The sequence below is a fragment of the Epinephelus lanceolatus genome, chromosome 22 (assembly GCF_041903045.1).
Source record: "Epinephelus lanceolatus isolate andai-2023 chromosome 22, ASM4190304v1, whole genome shotgun sequence".
NCBI classification, from domain to species: domain Eukaryota; kingdom Metazoa; phylum Chordata; class Actinopteri; order Perciformes; family Serranidae; genus Epinephelus; species Epinephelus lanceolatus.
The window spans coordinates 10,398,148-10,414,534 of NC_135755.1; the positions used below are offsets into that span (position 1 = coordinate 10,398,148).

The 16,387-nt window shown below is 43.1% G+C and overlaps 2 protein-coding genes across 2 annotated transcripts in view; one reads left to right on the forward strand and one right to left on the reverse strand.

The window, feature by feature from the left end:
- Window positions 1-761: 761 nt before the first annotated feature.
- slc16a13 (solute carrier family 16 member 13) lies at window positions 762-14,415 on the forward strand. Its single transcript, XM_033651692.2, has 6 exons — window positions 762-990; window positions 4,865-5,110; window positions 5,622-5,765; window positions 5,960-6,216; window positions 7,638-8,169; window positions 10,617-14,415. The coding sequence occupies exons 2-6, from the start codon at window positions 4,882-4,884 to the stop codon at window positions 10,844-10,846; spliced, it is 1,392 nt and encodes a 463-aa protein (XP_033507583.1). The 5' UTR covers window positions 762-990; window positions 4,865-4,881; the 3' UTR covers window positions 10,847-14,415.
- Window positions 14,416-14,568: 153 nt separating this feature from the next.
- acap1 (ArfGAP with coiled-coil, ankyrin repeat and PH domains 1) overlaps window positions 14,569-16,387 on the reverse strand; it is a 35,536-nt gene continuing 33,717 nt past the window's right edge. The window contains exon 23 of the mRNA XM_033609748.2: window positions 14,569-15,229. Within this exon, the coding sequence (XP_033465639.2) occupies window positions 15,132-15,229 (98 nt within the window). The 3' untranslated portion in view covers window positions 14,569-15,131. The remainder of the gene's footprint in view (window positions 15,230-16,387) is intronic.

Below are 16,387 nucleotides of genomic sequence, written 5' to 3' on the forward strand. Positions count from 1 at the left end.
GACGCCACACGTGCGACCCACTGGCGGTGGATAAACAGGAAACAGCTGATAGTAGGAATTAGCGAGCAGCTAGTAGCAAGAGGGAAACGCAAACCTGACGGACACTGTAAAGATGAGCAACTGGGGAGACAAGGAATTGCGCGCCCTCCTTGTCCTCACAAACGAAGAGGCCATTTACCGTCAGATGACGGGAACGGTGAAGAACGGGCCGACTTGTGAGAGAATCGCAGAAGGACTGACCAGCCGCGACTTCCCTCCCACGTCACTGTTTACGTCACACTGAGCTACACGTTTTGTTACTTGCTCACGCCCCCCATTGCCCTGAAAAAGCCACACTCTGTATGGACAAAAGTAAGTAGGCGGCATTTTGTTTTTATACTGCCAATGCTGAAAGAAGACTGATCGGGCTTTCCTGCAAATTTGCACAATTCCTGTTTGAAAAGGTCTACTGCCTAAGCACCAGATTTCAACATGAGTGAGACCATGTTGACCTCACAACATGTCATCCTGACATTAAATTTTGCTCACCCGATGTGACAACCTATGCAAAGAACTCATTGTCACCAACAATTACTGCTCACTGTGGTTTACCTGAAACATTATTTTAATGTGGGAGACAAAAAACGGACATAAAATTATTAAACTTTGTATTAAACTGAGGATATACTTCACATGTTAAAGGACTTTGAGGGCTTTCACCCTATCAGGACTCATGCTGGAGAAAGAAACAGGAACAAGACATACGTCATAGACTGAAAATCATAGCTATCACAGGTGCTGGCGCGTGATAATCCGGGTTTTATTACAAAAACATACCGCATGCACGCGCCCTCGTGAGAGCTGCGCACGCGCCCCGTTAACTCCTTGTTGTGCAGTGACCGTTGAACTTTTCCCTCTGCCTCCGCTGACAGTGTGCTGCCTGCTGTTTACCACAGTGTACCGGGAGCCTGTGGACAATGTGCCGCTCCGGAGGAAGCTGATACACCGAGGGTGAGTCATGAAGCTTTTATTCACCTGCCAGCCGTTTAAAACCCGTTTAATCCTATGTGAACGGACGGTGACATGTTTTGTTGTTGAGCCGTGTTGCAGGTTTCGTCTGTTGTTACGAAACGGTTAATATCTGCCTGTAGACGTGAACATACTCACACCGCTACAGCTGAGACCTTACTCACAACAGATGGAAAACAAATTAAAAAATACTCTGAAACACATCAGCATGATCATAGTCTCACCAAAATATGTTTATATAGTCTCGAACATTATGTTTTTGGTGTCGAATACAGTGGTGTGTGGTGGCAGGCACTGCGCATGCGCTGTGTGAAGCAATGATGTGCACTGTTTCCAGTGCGCGTTCCCGCTTGTCTACCTGTTAATTGCTGTGTAATTGATCCTGAGTGAAGCTGAGTGACGTGGCAGCGCGTTTTAATCAGGCATTAAATGGGAAATTAATTAATTAAGCTTCTTTATATGAAGTCGTGGTGATGTGCACGTGGATTTAATATGTAAATAATCAAGGAGCACACAACAGAGAAGCTGAGCTCTTATTTTATACATTTATACGTGTTAAATCAGTGTGTAAAAGGTGATTATTATCAGAGGTGGGTAGAGTAGCCAAATATCGTACTCAAGTAAGAGTACTGATACTTTAGAACAATATTACTCAAGTAAAAGTAAAAAGTCGTCATCCAAATAATTACTTGAGTAAGAGTAAAAGAGTATTTGGTGAAAAAACTGCTCAAGTACTGAGTAACTGTTGAGTAACGTCTGATTTATTTGTAAAATAAGAACATGAATGTAATCAATCAATCAAAAATAATGATCTGCAAATTCATGTATTTTAAATGATACCCCTTTAACTAAAAAATAAATTAAATCTTTACAAACATAACATAAATCAAGGCACAAGAAACACAAATATATTCTTATATATACTGTACATATATATATGTAATTATGTACTCAGAGGTGGGTAGAGTAGCCAAATATTGTACTCAAGTAAGAGTATTAGTTACTATTATTAGTTACTACCCACCTCTGATTATTATTATATCTGTATCGTTTTTTATTTTATTATTTCTATCTCTGTTATTTTTTGGGGGGCGGCAGTGGCTCATCCTGTGGGAACCTGGGTCGGGAACAGGAAGGTTGTGGGTCCAAGTCCCTGTCCAGACCCAACATGGAGTGTGGAGTGTGAATAAAAATAACTCCAATAAATCTTAGTTGTAGAACTGTATTGTATTTGAATCACAAAATTGTAACGTCACAGGCTGCTATCTCAGCACCTGCTCATCTGTGCTCACCTTTTCTCCCTGATATTTTAAGATCCAGGTGTTCAGGAGGTTTTTCCCGGGAGTCGAATCGTCTGCAGAGGTCTCTTCATGTCCAAAACAAACGGACCAGGAGATTGTAACCGCTACAAACAGTGAATAAAGCAGTGTCAGGATAAAAGTCAAAGCTTTTCGCCTCAGCGGAGAGGGGTTGCTAACTACTTAGCCACTTGTTAGCAATAACTGCCTTTTTAAAGGCACACACAGGAGCCTCAAAGTTCATAAGTGGGGTTTTTACTGACGTATTTTATGTCACAGAACAAAACGTTTCTCTTGTGTCTCTTATAAAAGGCATCTATCCAAAAAAACATTAAAAAAAAAACTGCTGAGACAAGGAACCAGGAGTGGTAAAATGCTCCCACTGACTCATCCCTCAAAGAAACCACACTGAATATTTGCCTGTGTAAAAGGTAACGATCACATGACCCTAGTGTGAAACTCTGCAGCTGAAGTTTCAAGTCTTGTAGTGCAGGCATGTGAGAGAGAGTCCTGGGTGCAAATTCCTGTAATTCCCGCAGCAGAGAAGTGAGTGACATTATGTGAGGAGGGATTCAGGTCACTGTGTTACTTCTTGCTTTGGCTCATTTCTCAACTCACGACACAAACTCACCAAACTGAGCAACAGAGGGGACAACACTGCTCACCCAACAGCACATATAATCTGAACTGCCGACTATAAGTTTGGTTTTACATTGTAGCTGTGTGTACAGAAATTAAAACCTGATCTTAAGGAGTCAACAGAAAACAGCTGCAGGACAAATAAGAGGAAGTCTGGTCATGTTGAGGTCACATGTCAGGTTTTTCCACATCAGTGAGCTGATCAGTCACATTAAATGGGAGGCTCAGTTTTCAGGAAACTCTGTGAGCCACTCCCTCCTGCACTCTCTGCCTGGTTAGCACGAGCTAACACATCGAGTCCATGGTTTCCCAGACAGGAAAAAAAAACGGAGCTAGCTTTCATGACTGGGTGCGGTTTGTAGAGTTGAAGACACGGGACTATATTGCGGCATCGGTAACAAAACACACGGCCATTTGTTGCGCTCATTTTAGACCGGAGGATTTGTTGCAGGTGACATGTTAGTATAATATAATATATTAGTATAATGTTAGTATAATGTGATGCTAACAGTTAGCCCTGTCACTGTGTGTGCGACTCTGTCACAGGCGCAGACCTCACACTCCTGCAGCTATAGTCTCAGAGAGCAGGGCAGGGCGGGGCTGAGCAAACCAACATGCTGGGTGCAGCTCTACAATGAAATGAAATTGAGCTGACATTGAGATGAGCTTTTTGCAGATGATGTGGCTCTGTTTGCTTGGCCGAGTGTAACGTGGTTGGGGAGAGGGTCAGCATCTTGAAGTCTTAGGCCATGGTTCTCTGCCAGAAAATGGTGGATTGTTTCCTCTGGGTTCGGAGAGTTGGTGCTTCAAGCAAGGGAGTTCAAGTATCTTGGGGTCTTGTTCACGAGCGAGGGTAGAAAGGAGCGTGAGATGGATCGGTGGTTTGGTGCGAGCTCTGCGCTGGACCGTAGTGGTGAAGAGGGAGCTGAGCTGGAAGGCGAACCTTTCAATTCACTGGTCCATCTACGTCCCAACCCTCACTTATGGTCATGAGCTCTGGGTAGTGACTGAAAGAATGAGATTGTGGATACAAGCAGCCGAAATGAGTTTCCTCTGTGGGATGTCTGGGCTCAGCCTTACAGATAGGGTGAGGAGCTCGGACATTCGGAGGGAGCTCAGAGTAGAGCCGCTGCTCCTTCGCATTGAAAGGGGTCAGTTGAGGTGGTTTGGGCATCTGATCAGGATCCTCCTTAGCGCCTCCCGCTGGAGGTGTTCTGGGCACGTCTCACTGGTAGGAGGCCCCGGGGCAGACCCAGAACATGATGGAGGGATTACCTAAATCATCTGTCCTGGGAACGCCTTGGCGTCCCCCAGGAGGAGCTGGAAAGCGTTGCTGGGGAGAGGGACGTCTGGGGTGTTTTCCTTGGCCTGCTGTCTCTGCAACCCGGCTTCAGATAGGAAAATGAAAATAAAAATGGAAATGGCACAGAATTCACAGGGGTTGGCTGAATTTGCGTTAACAGACACATCCTTGAGGGGCTGTTTAAAGACTGCCTAAATGCAGAAGTAAGCTATATTAACACTGCTAAAGAAGAAGTGAAGAATGTAAATAACTTAAAAATGTCACTGAAAAAGTCAAATGAACGATTGCACATCACTCACTTAAATTTTCTGTCACTTCTGCAGACTACCATAAAACCTTGTGAGAGCCGATTCAGTGGCTTTCTTTAACTTCTTCACAGCTGATCCATGAACAATTGAGCACTCACCTCTCACCTATATTTTGTTGATGAAGGCCAACTTGTTAAGCAGCCTCGTTACACTTACATGGCACAACCAGGGGAATCTATTGGCCAGTGGGAAGTTAATCATTATGGCTATTGACAGCCACAGAGAGGATCAGAGACTTGTCCTGCACTGAGCTATACAAGGCTTATATCTTCATGTCCTCTGTGCTTCCTCTCTCCTCTCCTCCTCAGATAATTCTCTTTCAGACATGACCAACGTCAAGCCCAAAGCAGAGAGGCAGAGCGATGGAGCCGAGGGCCCAGACGGAGGCTGGGGCTGGGTGCTGGTGGGTGCCATGTTCGTCAGCACGAGCCTGGTGTTCGGCCTGATGCGTTCCTTGGGGATCTTCTTCGTAGAGTTCGTGCAGTACTTTGAGGAGAGCGCCCAGGCCATCTCTTGGATCTCGTCCACGGGCCTGGCAGCACAGCAGTTCTTCAGTGAGTCCCTGTGTGTGTTCAAGTATCAATGTGTTTGTTATGACGGCTAACAACTATTTTAACTATTAATTAATCTGTTGACATGAAACGAAGAAAGGCAGCTTGATAAAAATGTTAATGATCGACTAATGGGCTGATCCTTGCAGTGCTAGCTGCAGGTAACAGACTTGATCTTGTATAATTTTCTCTCATTAAATCTCGATCAAGAAGCAGATGATTGCTAGAAGGGTTTTTAAACCTGAGCCCTGTCACGTGTGGTTTGTGAAAAAGAAGTTGCAACTCATTAACCCTTTAACCAGCATCGGCGGGTCACTCATTACGCACTCATGCTGTCCAGCCACACGTTCAAACACACAGAACTTGGTGAAAACTGCAGCAGGGACTCAAAAGATGTCAGATATATCAGGCTGAGATCAAGAAAAGATCATCTAGAGTTGTTAAGTTAACTGCAGATATTTGGCTTCATGCTAAATAGTCTGGACTAACGGAGGTGTCTGTGATTGTTTCCCAGGTCCGCTGGGTGCAGCACTATGTAATGCATATGATGCCCGGGTGGTGGTGATGACGGGGGGCTGTCTCGCTGCACTCGGCCTCATCCTCGCCTCGCAGGCCACCTGTCTTGTTCACCTCTACCTCACCATGGGTGTCATCTCAGGTAATTAAGTCTCACAACATCAATGCTGTCATTCCTGTTCCTCAGGGACAACTGGATTAGAAATGACCTGCTCGTTATTTTTAGACGTGTTGTAAAGCAGGTCATCTGTGTTTATGTAGTTAACTATTAACCTAGTTCACTGCAGGTGATCAAAGTGGCCTCTCACTGTGGCTCTCCCCTCCCCGCTCCTCCAGGTTTGGGCTGGGGGCTGATCTTCACTCCCATGGTGGCTACAGTCATGGCTAACTTCACCCGCTGGCGTGCCCTGGCGTTAGGACTGGGCTTCTCCAGCATCGGCCTCTCCTCCTTCGCATTCAACCCGCTGTTCCAGTGGCTGGTGGAGATGTACGCATGGCGAGGGGCTCTCCTGATTCTGGGGGGCCTTAGCCTCAACATCGTGCCCTGCGGGGCTCTGATACGCCCAAAGCAACGCTCTAAAGCCCCGGCAAAGGTGAGACAAGACTTTACTGTCTTCGTCTTTTGTACCAGCTTATAAATGGACCAGATATTGATGCACAGGTGACAATCAGTGAAAGATAAATGGGCAAATTTTTTGTTTTTGTTTTTTGACTTAAGGCCACTTCCAGAAAAAGCCCAGTCTACTCTGACTAGTCTGCGTAACCAGGTCTTCTGTATCCTGGTATATCTGCACAGTCAGTGCAGCCACCAAAATGACTGTAAAGGATAATAGTGGCACTTTCTACCCTGTCAGTTCACCAATAAAATCTTCAAAACACATCCACATATGTTCCAGCAGGAATACGATCTGAACTTTGGGAGAAATTTACAACATCAGCAACCAAGATTCTGTATCTGTGACATTAGCATTAAGCTACACGTTGTAGTGTAGAAGTGGTAGTAGTGTCCAAGGAATGACTGTGATGGAGTGTCGTGGCACTTTCTACCGCAAAACAAACCACCAATAAAAGTTTCTAAACACAACCAGACATGTTCCAGCAGGAATATGACCTGAAATTAAGGAGAAATTAACAACATGGGCAACCAAGATTACATGTTTCCTGACATTAGCGTGTAGCTACATGTAGCAGTATATTTGTATCCGCGGACTGACTGTGACAGAGTATAGCTCAACTTTCTACCATAAAAGTCACCAATAAAAGCTTCTAAACAGAACTGGACATATTTTAGCAGGAATATGATCCAAAATTAGGGGATAAATTAACAACTAATCAGCAACTAAGATTACATGTTTCTTTGATGTTAGCATGTAGCTACATGTACGTTAGCAGTGTACTTGCAGCTTTGGAATGACTGTTAAGGAGAATAGGGACATTTTCTACCTTGAAAAATCATTGATAAAATCTTCTAAACCAAATCTTCACAACTTGACATGTTCCAGCAGGAATTTAATCCAAAATTAGGGAGAAATTAACTACATCGGCAACCAAGATTACCTTGATGTTAGCATGTAGTGACATGTAGCAGTGTACTTGCATCTGGGGAATGATAATAGCAGCTTTTTCTACTGTGAAAAATCACCAATAAAAACTTCAAAACACAACCGGACATGTTCCAGCAGTAATATAATACAAAATCAGGGAGAAACTAACAACATCAGCAACCAAGATTATGTGTTTTCCTGAAATTAGCATGGAGCTACATGTATGAGTGTAGTTGCACCTGGGGAATGATTATAACGGAGTATAGCGGCACTTTCTACTATGAAACATCATTTTTAAAACTTGAGATGTTCCAGCAGGAATACGATCCAAAATCAGGGAGATATGAACAACATCGGCAACCAAGATTATATGTTTCCCTGACGTTAGCATGTAGCTACATGTAGCAGTGTAGGCTACGTTATATTGCACTTGCAGTTAGGCCAACCTTTCCTACTTTGCCTCCCCACAGGTGGACTCAAAGAGCAGGACATCATGCACTGCGATGCTGCACCGAGTCTCCTCCTACCTGGAGCTGTCTCTACTCTTTGAGAGGCCGTACATCACCTACACATTCGCCGTTACGCTTCTTAACGTCGGCTACTTTGTGCCGTATTTCCACCTGGTGGCCCACAGCCGCCAAGCTGGCTTCTCAGAGTACCAAGCTGCTTTTGTCATGTCAGCCGCCGGTGCTACAGACATTCTGGGGCGAGTGGTGTCGGGCTGGTTCTCAGACCTGCGTCACTTTCGGCTGATTCATTTACTGACCATGTGGACAACGCTGGCGGGAGTCTTCATCATGCTGCTGCCTGTGAGTTCCTTGTCCGGCTCCTACGCTGCACTGATGGTGATCAGCCTCCTCTACGGCTTCTGCTCCGGGGCGCTCACGTCTCTGGCGTTCGCGGTGGTGCCCATGATTGTGGGCGTGGAGCGCATGATGGGGGCCCTCGGGCTGCTGCAGCTCATCGAGAGCGGCGGGGGGCTGCTGGGGACACCACTGTCAGGTACGAGCGGCACAATGACGGAGCAGTTGCACAGTTCATAATGTGGGTCATGTCACCATGTTTCGTGTTATCTCAAGTGACAAAATAAGATAAATACAGGTTAACACACAGGAGCTAAAAGTAGTCAAACATTAATTGAGCAATCAGGATCAGACAGTTCCCTCACTCCCTCTTCTTCATAGTGAGAACAAAATGTCTTCAAGGGTCAGTGCACCCAAATTACCAAAAAACTCAATGCTTTCTCACTTTACCTGTGGTTATAAGCAGCCACTCAGATAGATTTATAAGACTTATGTTTCCCTAGTACAATTGAGATTAATGGAACTGAACAAAAAGTCAGTTGTTATTAACATTTCATTCCTATTTCTTATAGGAATTTTAAGTATTTTTCAACCTGGATCCTATTTCCCCACGTTTTTGTCTCTAAGTGACCAATAAGAACAACTATTTTAAATTCGTCCAGTATTAAGCGAGACCGCTGTGGCCGGCAGCAGCAAAACAGGCTGCGATGTAACTTTTATGATCATTTGCATGCCATCAATTTACATCCACTTAAAGTGTTTGTTTTTGTCACTGACAGGCTCGGATTGTTGTTCTAAGTGTCTGACAACATTATGGAAAGGATCCCGACAGAGATAGACCTTTTGTTAATGAGTAAGATCCTTTTTGTTTAACCACAAACAGCCCAGAAATCTGTTGTCAAACCCACCAGACTCCATTTAAATAAACAGTAATTTTATAATTGCAAAACACACTTCAGTCAAAGTCAATACATACAAAGTAAAACCTCCAGAAGCGGTCTTGGGTTCATCTTTCCACTGTTCCAACAACCATCAACTCTGGTGTGGTTGAAATTAACCCTTAATTCACCCAGTTAGATGTGAAAATGTACTTGATTTATACATGTCAAAATATTGTGCTTATTTAAATGGAGTGGACTGGTGCGTTTGGTGATGGTGATTTCAGTGTCTGACAACATTTTGAAAAGGATCCCTACAGAGATAGACCTTTCTGTTAAAGAGTAAGACACAACCCCAACATTGCCATCACCAAACCCACCAGACTCCATTTAAATAAACAGTAATTTTAGTGTGTATAGAGCAAGCATATTTTCACATCTAACTGGGTGAATTAAGAGTTTATTTCAACTAAACCAGAGCTGACGATTGTTGGAACAGTGGAAAGACGAACCAAGACAGTTTTTGTGAGTTTTATTTTGTTTCTTTCGACTTTGAATGGTGTGTTTTTTACTTCGGTAAAATTACTGCTTATTTAAATGAAGTCTGGTGGGTCTGACGATGGTGATTTCTGAACTGTTTTTGTTTAAATAAAAAGAATCTAACTCTTAAACAAGAAGCTCTATCTCTGTAGGGATCCTTTCCACAATGTTGTCGGACCCATAGACACATAAGCCACGTTTCCATCAGCCTGTTTAGAAAAATCGGAAAATTGTGATGGAAACGCCAAAATTCGAATTAAAATCCCCTGATTCGCACAAACTAAAATATGCTCGCTTTAGCCGGGTTTTGGTTGATTCGAAAAAATGTTGATTTGCAAAACGGGGGATGGAAACAGTTATGTTGGAATTAAGTCTGACGTAGCGCACCTCTCTCCATGGTGATATCCACACTCCGGGTCGGGATGGTGGTAATGCATTTACAAGCTGATTGCCAACTGCCAGAAAAACGTAGAAGAAGAAGAATGCGAGACTTGTTTTGTTTCCGGTTTTCACCAAAGTCCGGACATTTAATGGAAACACACAGGATTCGTATTTCTTTTAATGCACATTTCCCAATGATTCGAATCACTTTTGGATGGAAACATAGCTATAGTTTTTGTCACTGAGCCTGTCAGTGACAAAAACATGGCCTGGGCCCAGACCTTGAATCCACCCACTCCACTGTGTAGAGAGTTGACAATACTGTCTGATATTAGTCAAGCAAAAACGTTACATTGCATCCTGTTGTCTCGCTCTATACAGGACCAATTTCTAAAAATGTTGTTCCCATTAGTCACTTAGAAACAAAAACATGGGAAAATAGGGTCCAGGTTTGAAAATATTTAAGTTACCCTTTAAAAATATTGCCAACCTGAACCTTGATAATAACCCTGTTAAAAGAAGAGAACACTCCTCTTTCTTCAAATTCCCAAATAAATCATATTCACATACCTTTTCACAGCGGACACGTTGACTTGACATAGTAAGAAGAGCACAGGTGATGCTAATAACACTAACGATGGCTGTCCTCCAGCAGCAGTTAATGTCATTAATTACACCTGTGGAAGAAGTTCAGTTTCAGGTCCTGTATCTGTTGAAAAACCTCAGATATCTCTCTAAAGGTCAATTTAAAGACTTAGTTGAATCAAACAGGTCACAGTTTTAAGACCTAAGAAGCTTTATATTTGTAGGATATTTGTGTTTATTGGATATATTCTCCTGTCCCAAGGGTTGCTCAAGGACGTCACAGGCAACTACGTCGCCTCCTTCGTGGTCGCGGGCAGCTTCCTCGTTCTCGGTACCTTGACCATGGCCACTCTGCCTCACTTCTTCTCCTGCAAAGATCCGCCGCCTCCTCAGAGACGTTCCCTTCAAGACAGTACCAAGGGTTTACACTCAGAGCTGGAACAGATGAACAGTTTGCCTTCCAAACAAACCACAGAGGAGGTAATGATCTGACACCTGCAGTAAACACTAACCCACAAGACTGTGTAAGTTAAGGATTCGAGAGCCTTGTTGGGACTCCTCCAGTCCAGCCAGTGTGACAATGGCGCCTTCCTGAAGGCGCTGTCAGTTAATATGCTGCTCCACTTGTCGTTGAATGGCGTGTTGGATACGTGTTTGCATTATACCTCAGAGATTCAGACCCAAAGAAAGAAGCTAACTGTGAAAACTCCAACAGCGTAAAGGGGCCAGTGAGTTCCTCACTCTGTTACACATCCTAACCTCAGTTTAACGTTTAGACCAGCACCTTCTGCCTGAATGGAAACACTGTGCGTTTAAATACTTTGTAACATACACATGTGGTTCCAAGTTGTTCTATACTTGAGTGGAAAACTAAGAAGCAGAACATTTATTTTAAGTTGTTCGTGTGAATGTAAGATGTGAATCTGATTCTGTTATTGTGAGATTTTTACACGTACATGATTAAAGTAACTTTGTTGTTTTTCAACTTGGATGGTATTTTCACATTTTTGTGTCTAAGTGACAAATGGGAACAACTATTGTTGAAATTGGTCCAGTATTCAGAGAGCACGCTGCAGCAGGAAGCAGCAAAACAAGCTGCAATGTCACCACCTTGGGCGTGTTTACTTCTCAATTTACGTCCACTAAAAGTGTTTGTTTTTGCCACTGATAGGCTCGGATTGTTATTTTGTCGTGCCTAACAACATTTTGGAAAGGATCCCAACAGAGATAGAACTTTTTAACGTCCTAACCCCCTAACCCTAACGTTGGCATTCAACTTTGTCCTGACATTGATTTGGGTTATCTGAGATCACAACATAAATTCAGCCAAATATCTATTGATGTTGATGGCAAACTGGGAACCCCTCAGGATGTGTACGTCTATGTGCCACTGACAGGCTCAGATTGTTATTATAAGTGCCTAACAACATTTTGGAAAGGATCCCTACAGAGACAGACCTTTTTATTAAAGAGTAAGATTGATTTTATTTGACCAAAAACAGCCTTGAAATCACCACAGCCAAACCCACCAGACTCCATTTAAATAAACAGTAATTTTATCATCATAAAACGCACTTCAGTCAAAGTCAATAAAGGCAAAATAAAACTCACAAAAGTGGTCTTGGTTTGTCTTCCCACTGTTCCAACATTCACCAACTCTGGTTTGGTTGAAATAAACCCTTAACTCACCCAGTGAGATGTGAAGACATGCTGGCTCTATACACGCTAAAATTACCTAATATTTACATGGAGTCTGGTGGGTTTGGTGATGGTGATTTTGGAGGTTGTCTGTGGTGAAACAAAAAGGATTATAAGCTCTATCTCTGTAGGGATCCTTTCCATAATGTTGTCAGACACATCAAATAACAATCTGAGCCTGTTAGTGGCAAAAACAAGCACTTTCAGTGGACGTTAAGTGACAGTTGCCCCCAAGGTATAACAATGCAGCATGTTTTGCCACAGCGCTCTCGCTCAATAGGAGACCAATTTTAAAAAATAGTTGTTCCCATGAGTTACCGACACACAAAAACATGGGAAAATAGGGTCCAAGGAAAATACCAGTGTCACCCTTTAATCTTCACTATCCTCATTTAAATTACACTGCTCAAAAAAATCAAGGGAACACTTAAATCACATATCAGATATTGATGAACAAATTATTCAACTGTTAAATCTTTACTGATGCACATTGTCTAGTTTGTTGAGAACAAAATGACGTAATAACGGTCAGTGGAAACCAAAATCATCAACTCACTGAGGGCTGGATTCAAAATCACACCGAAAATCACAGGTTGATCTAACTCATAATGTGACTCAGTAGTGTGTGTGGCCCCTGTGTGTCTGTATGCACTCCTGACAATGTCTGAGCATGCTCCTGATGAGTCAGCAGATGGTGTCCTGGGGGATCTCCTCCCAGACCTGGATCAAGGCATCACTGAGCTCCTGGACAGCGTCAGATGCACCGATACATAACGTCACATAGGTGCTCAGTTGAGGTCAGTGGAACCAGAGGGCCAGTCAATGGCATCAATGCCGTCATCATCCAGGAACTGCTTACACACTCTGGACACATGAGGCCAGGCATTGTCCTGCACCAGGAGGAACCCAGTGCCCGCCGCACCAGGAGGAACCCAGGGCCCACTGCACCAGCATAAGGTCTGACAATTGCCCTGAGGATTTCATCCTGGTACCAAACAGCAGTCAGGGTACCATTGGCTATGACATGGAGGTCTGTGCGACCCTCCAAGGACAGGCCTCCCCAGACCATCACTGACCCACCTCCAAACCGGTCATGCTGGATGATGTCACAGGCAGCGTAACGTTCACCACGGCGTCGCCAGACTCTTTCACACCTGTCACATGTGCTCAGTCTGAACCTGCTCTCATCTGTGAGGAGAATGTGTCACCAATGCCAGTTCTGGTGTTCTCTGGCGACTGCCAACAAAGCTGCATGGTGCTGGGCTGTGAGCACAGGTCCCGCTAGAGGACGTGGGGCCCTCATGCCACCCTCATGGAGTCTGTTTCTGACAGTGTGGTCAGAAACATGCACACCAGTAGCCTGCTGGAGGTCATTTTGTAGGGCTCTGGCAGTGCTCCTCCTGTTCCTCTTCACACAAAGGAGCAGTTTAACTGACTTGGTGTTGGACTGTGACCATTAAGTGTTCCCTTGATTTGTTTGAGCAGTGTGAATACTTTTAATTAGGCACAAATGACAAGAGAAACTGACAGTCAGCGCCACTGGATTAATCCACTTTTGGCCCCGTCCCTCCTACTGTGTGTGTGTGTGCACCGCCATCTCCAGAAAACTTGAGTACATAATACGGCTACACATGTCAACAAATATTTTTATAGTACTGATTGTTTACCCAGTAAACAGCGGGACAGAGTCTCAGGTAGTGAACCAGGACTTGTCATAAGCCATTTAACATTTCTGCAAACATTGTGCCTGTTGGTGTAAACTCTTGTTGGTCTTTACTGTGGAATATGTGTGTGTAGATTTCTGAATGATTAGCAGCACCTCTCTGTCAGCGCTGATTTACATAAGCACACCAGCATCTCTTAAAGAGCTGCAGACTCCAGCACTGTTTCCAGCGACTCCCTTCCAGCCTCAGGACTTCCACTCTCCAATCAAAGCATCGAATACAAGACTGTTATTTGTGATTTCTCAAGTGCTTTTTCTCGTGACACAATCACTGCTTCAGAGCCATAAACTGTCTTTGGAAATAACAGATATATGGCTCTGAGGACAGCTGAAGGAACACCAGGTTTGCAGGACAGAGACAGCGGGGTCACTGTGACCTGCTGGCTTCTTTTAAGTGTAAAAGGTGTGTGAGTTATAGCTACACACACTTGACAAAAATATAAAATACACGATTGTTTTTGCTCCTAGTGGAACATTTTTGTCTTAAGCATCTTTTCCTAGATGTCTGATTAAAAGCTGTGACTCTCTGTCGTCTTAAAACGACCACTCACACATCCAGGCTACAACCTGACACTATGATATGTTAAAGTGCCGTATTTTGTACACACTCCTGATTAAAAGTCACTGTATTTTGTTTTAACACATCGTCACTGTTAGTGGTTTTTGTGTCTCAGTCTTTCATGCGTCATGCAAATCTTCAGTGGCAACCCATGGCGCCCTCTGCTGGACACGTACGCTCATGACAGCAAAACACACTGCTGAACATTTTAGTTAAAAACATGACACATAAAAGTAGGTTTTGTAATGCGGTTTATTTGATCAGGATGCAAATGTCAAGTACCTCACACAGTTTAACAAAACAGACTTTAACAATAATAAGAAAAATGTCCCAAATGTAAAAATATGTTTACATGACAATGGAAGACAAAAAGGTTTAACTCAATGGAAATGGCAGAGGGAAATAAAAACACTGCCCGTTTCGAGACTAAAAAAAACAGATTTACCAGATTTAATTAAGAAATCTTGGCAGAGTGATGGTGCTGCCCTCTGCTACACATAAAGACACCTCATGCTGGTCTCATAAAGCTGCTCCAGTGTTCCCACTTGGACGCCATTGTTGTGCTCTGACGTGTTCCCACAAAGAATTCACTGTCTGGAGCGTTCGTCCTCTCTGAAGTCAACACCAGCTGAGCTATGACTGAACATGTGGCAGGTAGCCAGGGGAAAATGTGTGTGTGTGTGTGTGTGTGTGAGAGTCGGACTAGCATGTTTTTCTATATACGTGTGTGAAAGTGTGCAGGGCTGGGTGTGAAATGTGGCATTGTACAGCAGGGGTGAAGAGGAGGCAATGGCTGGTTAGGTTTTGGGGTCTGCGCTGCGGCGTTTGAGCTTTTCGGGGTTGTTTGAGGCCATGTGTGAAAAGTCTCTGAAGATGTCGTGGTAGGTTTCATCACCTGGAAAAGAAGACCAGAGAAGAAGAGATGAGCTTTAAAGCGTAACATGTTTTAAGAGTAATACAAGCTGTTAAAGGGTTTCAACATGTTTTTGTGTCTGAGTGACAAATGGAGACAGCAGTTTTTTAATTTGTCCTGTATTGAGCGAGGGCGCTGCAGCCGGCAGCGGTGAAACTGGCTGCAACGCTGGCACTGAACATCAGTGTGACGTGAGAGGGACGTTTATGGAGACAGATTTGTGTCTGAATTTGTGTGAACACATCGAGATCATCCGTGTTTTAATCTGTAATCTGTAAATACAAAACTACTTCCACAAATACAAAAAAATAAACAAAAAAAACACACAAATCTGCAAACAAACAAACAATTACACAAATAAAACAAATATCTGTGAACAAATTGAATAAATTAACAAATAAATTAAAAAAAGAATCGTGAATACAACATTTACAACTTTCAAAGAGATATTTGGTTTTTTTTTATGTTTTTAAAAAAAAAAGAAGAAGAAGAATTTGTGTATTTGCAGATCAATTTTAAATTTGCGAAATATTTTTTTTATTTATGAATCTTTTTTGTATTTGTAGAATGCGTTTAAAATGTACAAATTACACATTAACACTCGGGTTGTCGATCACACAAATAATATTTAGACAAATCTATCTCCGCAGATGTCTGACTCTTACAGAAATTAAATTTTAGTTGGCATGAAAATCAAATTGATGACAGTTTAAATGACTAAGGACATTAGAATTTTACGTTGTGTGGACATTTACATCATGATGATACCTTACGACTAAATACTTAATTCTACGTCAAGATGACGTTAGCATGAGATGTTTGGAGGACGATGGATTTTGGTTACTTAACTTAAAACCAACAAGTTATCAACGTCACTGTCTGTCGTCAGTGTTCTACATCAAAGTGACATTGGCATTCGACTTTGTCCTGACATTGATTTGGGTTATCTGACATCACAACTTAAATTCAACCAAATATGTAATGATGTTTATAGCCAGCTGGGAGTCATGCAGGATGTTTGCAATGTAATTTTACTCACTGTACATCCACTAAAAGTGTTTGTTTTTGCCACTGACAGGCTCAGATTGTTTTTCATTATTGAACAACTGTTTTCGAAATTGGACCAGTATTGAGCAAGAG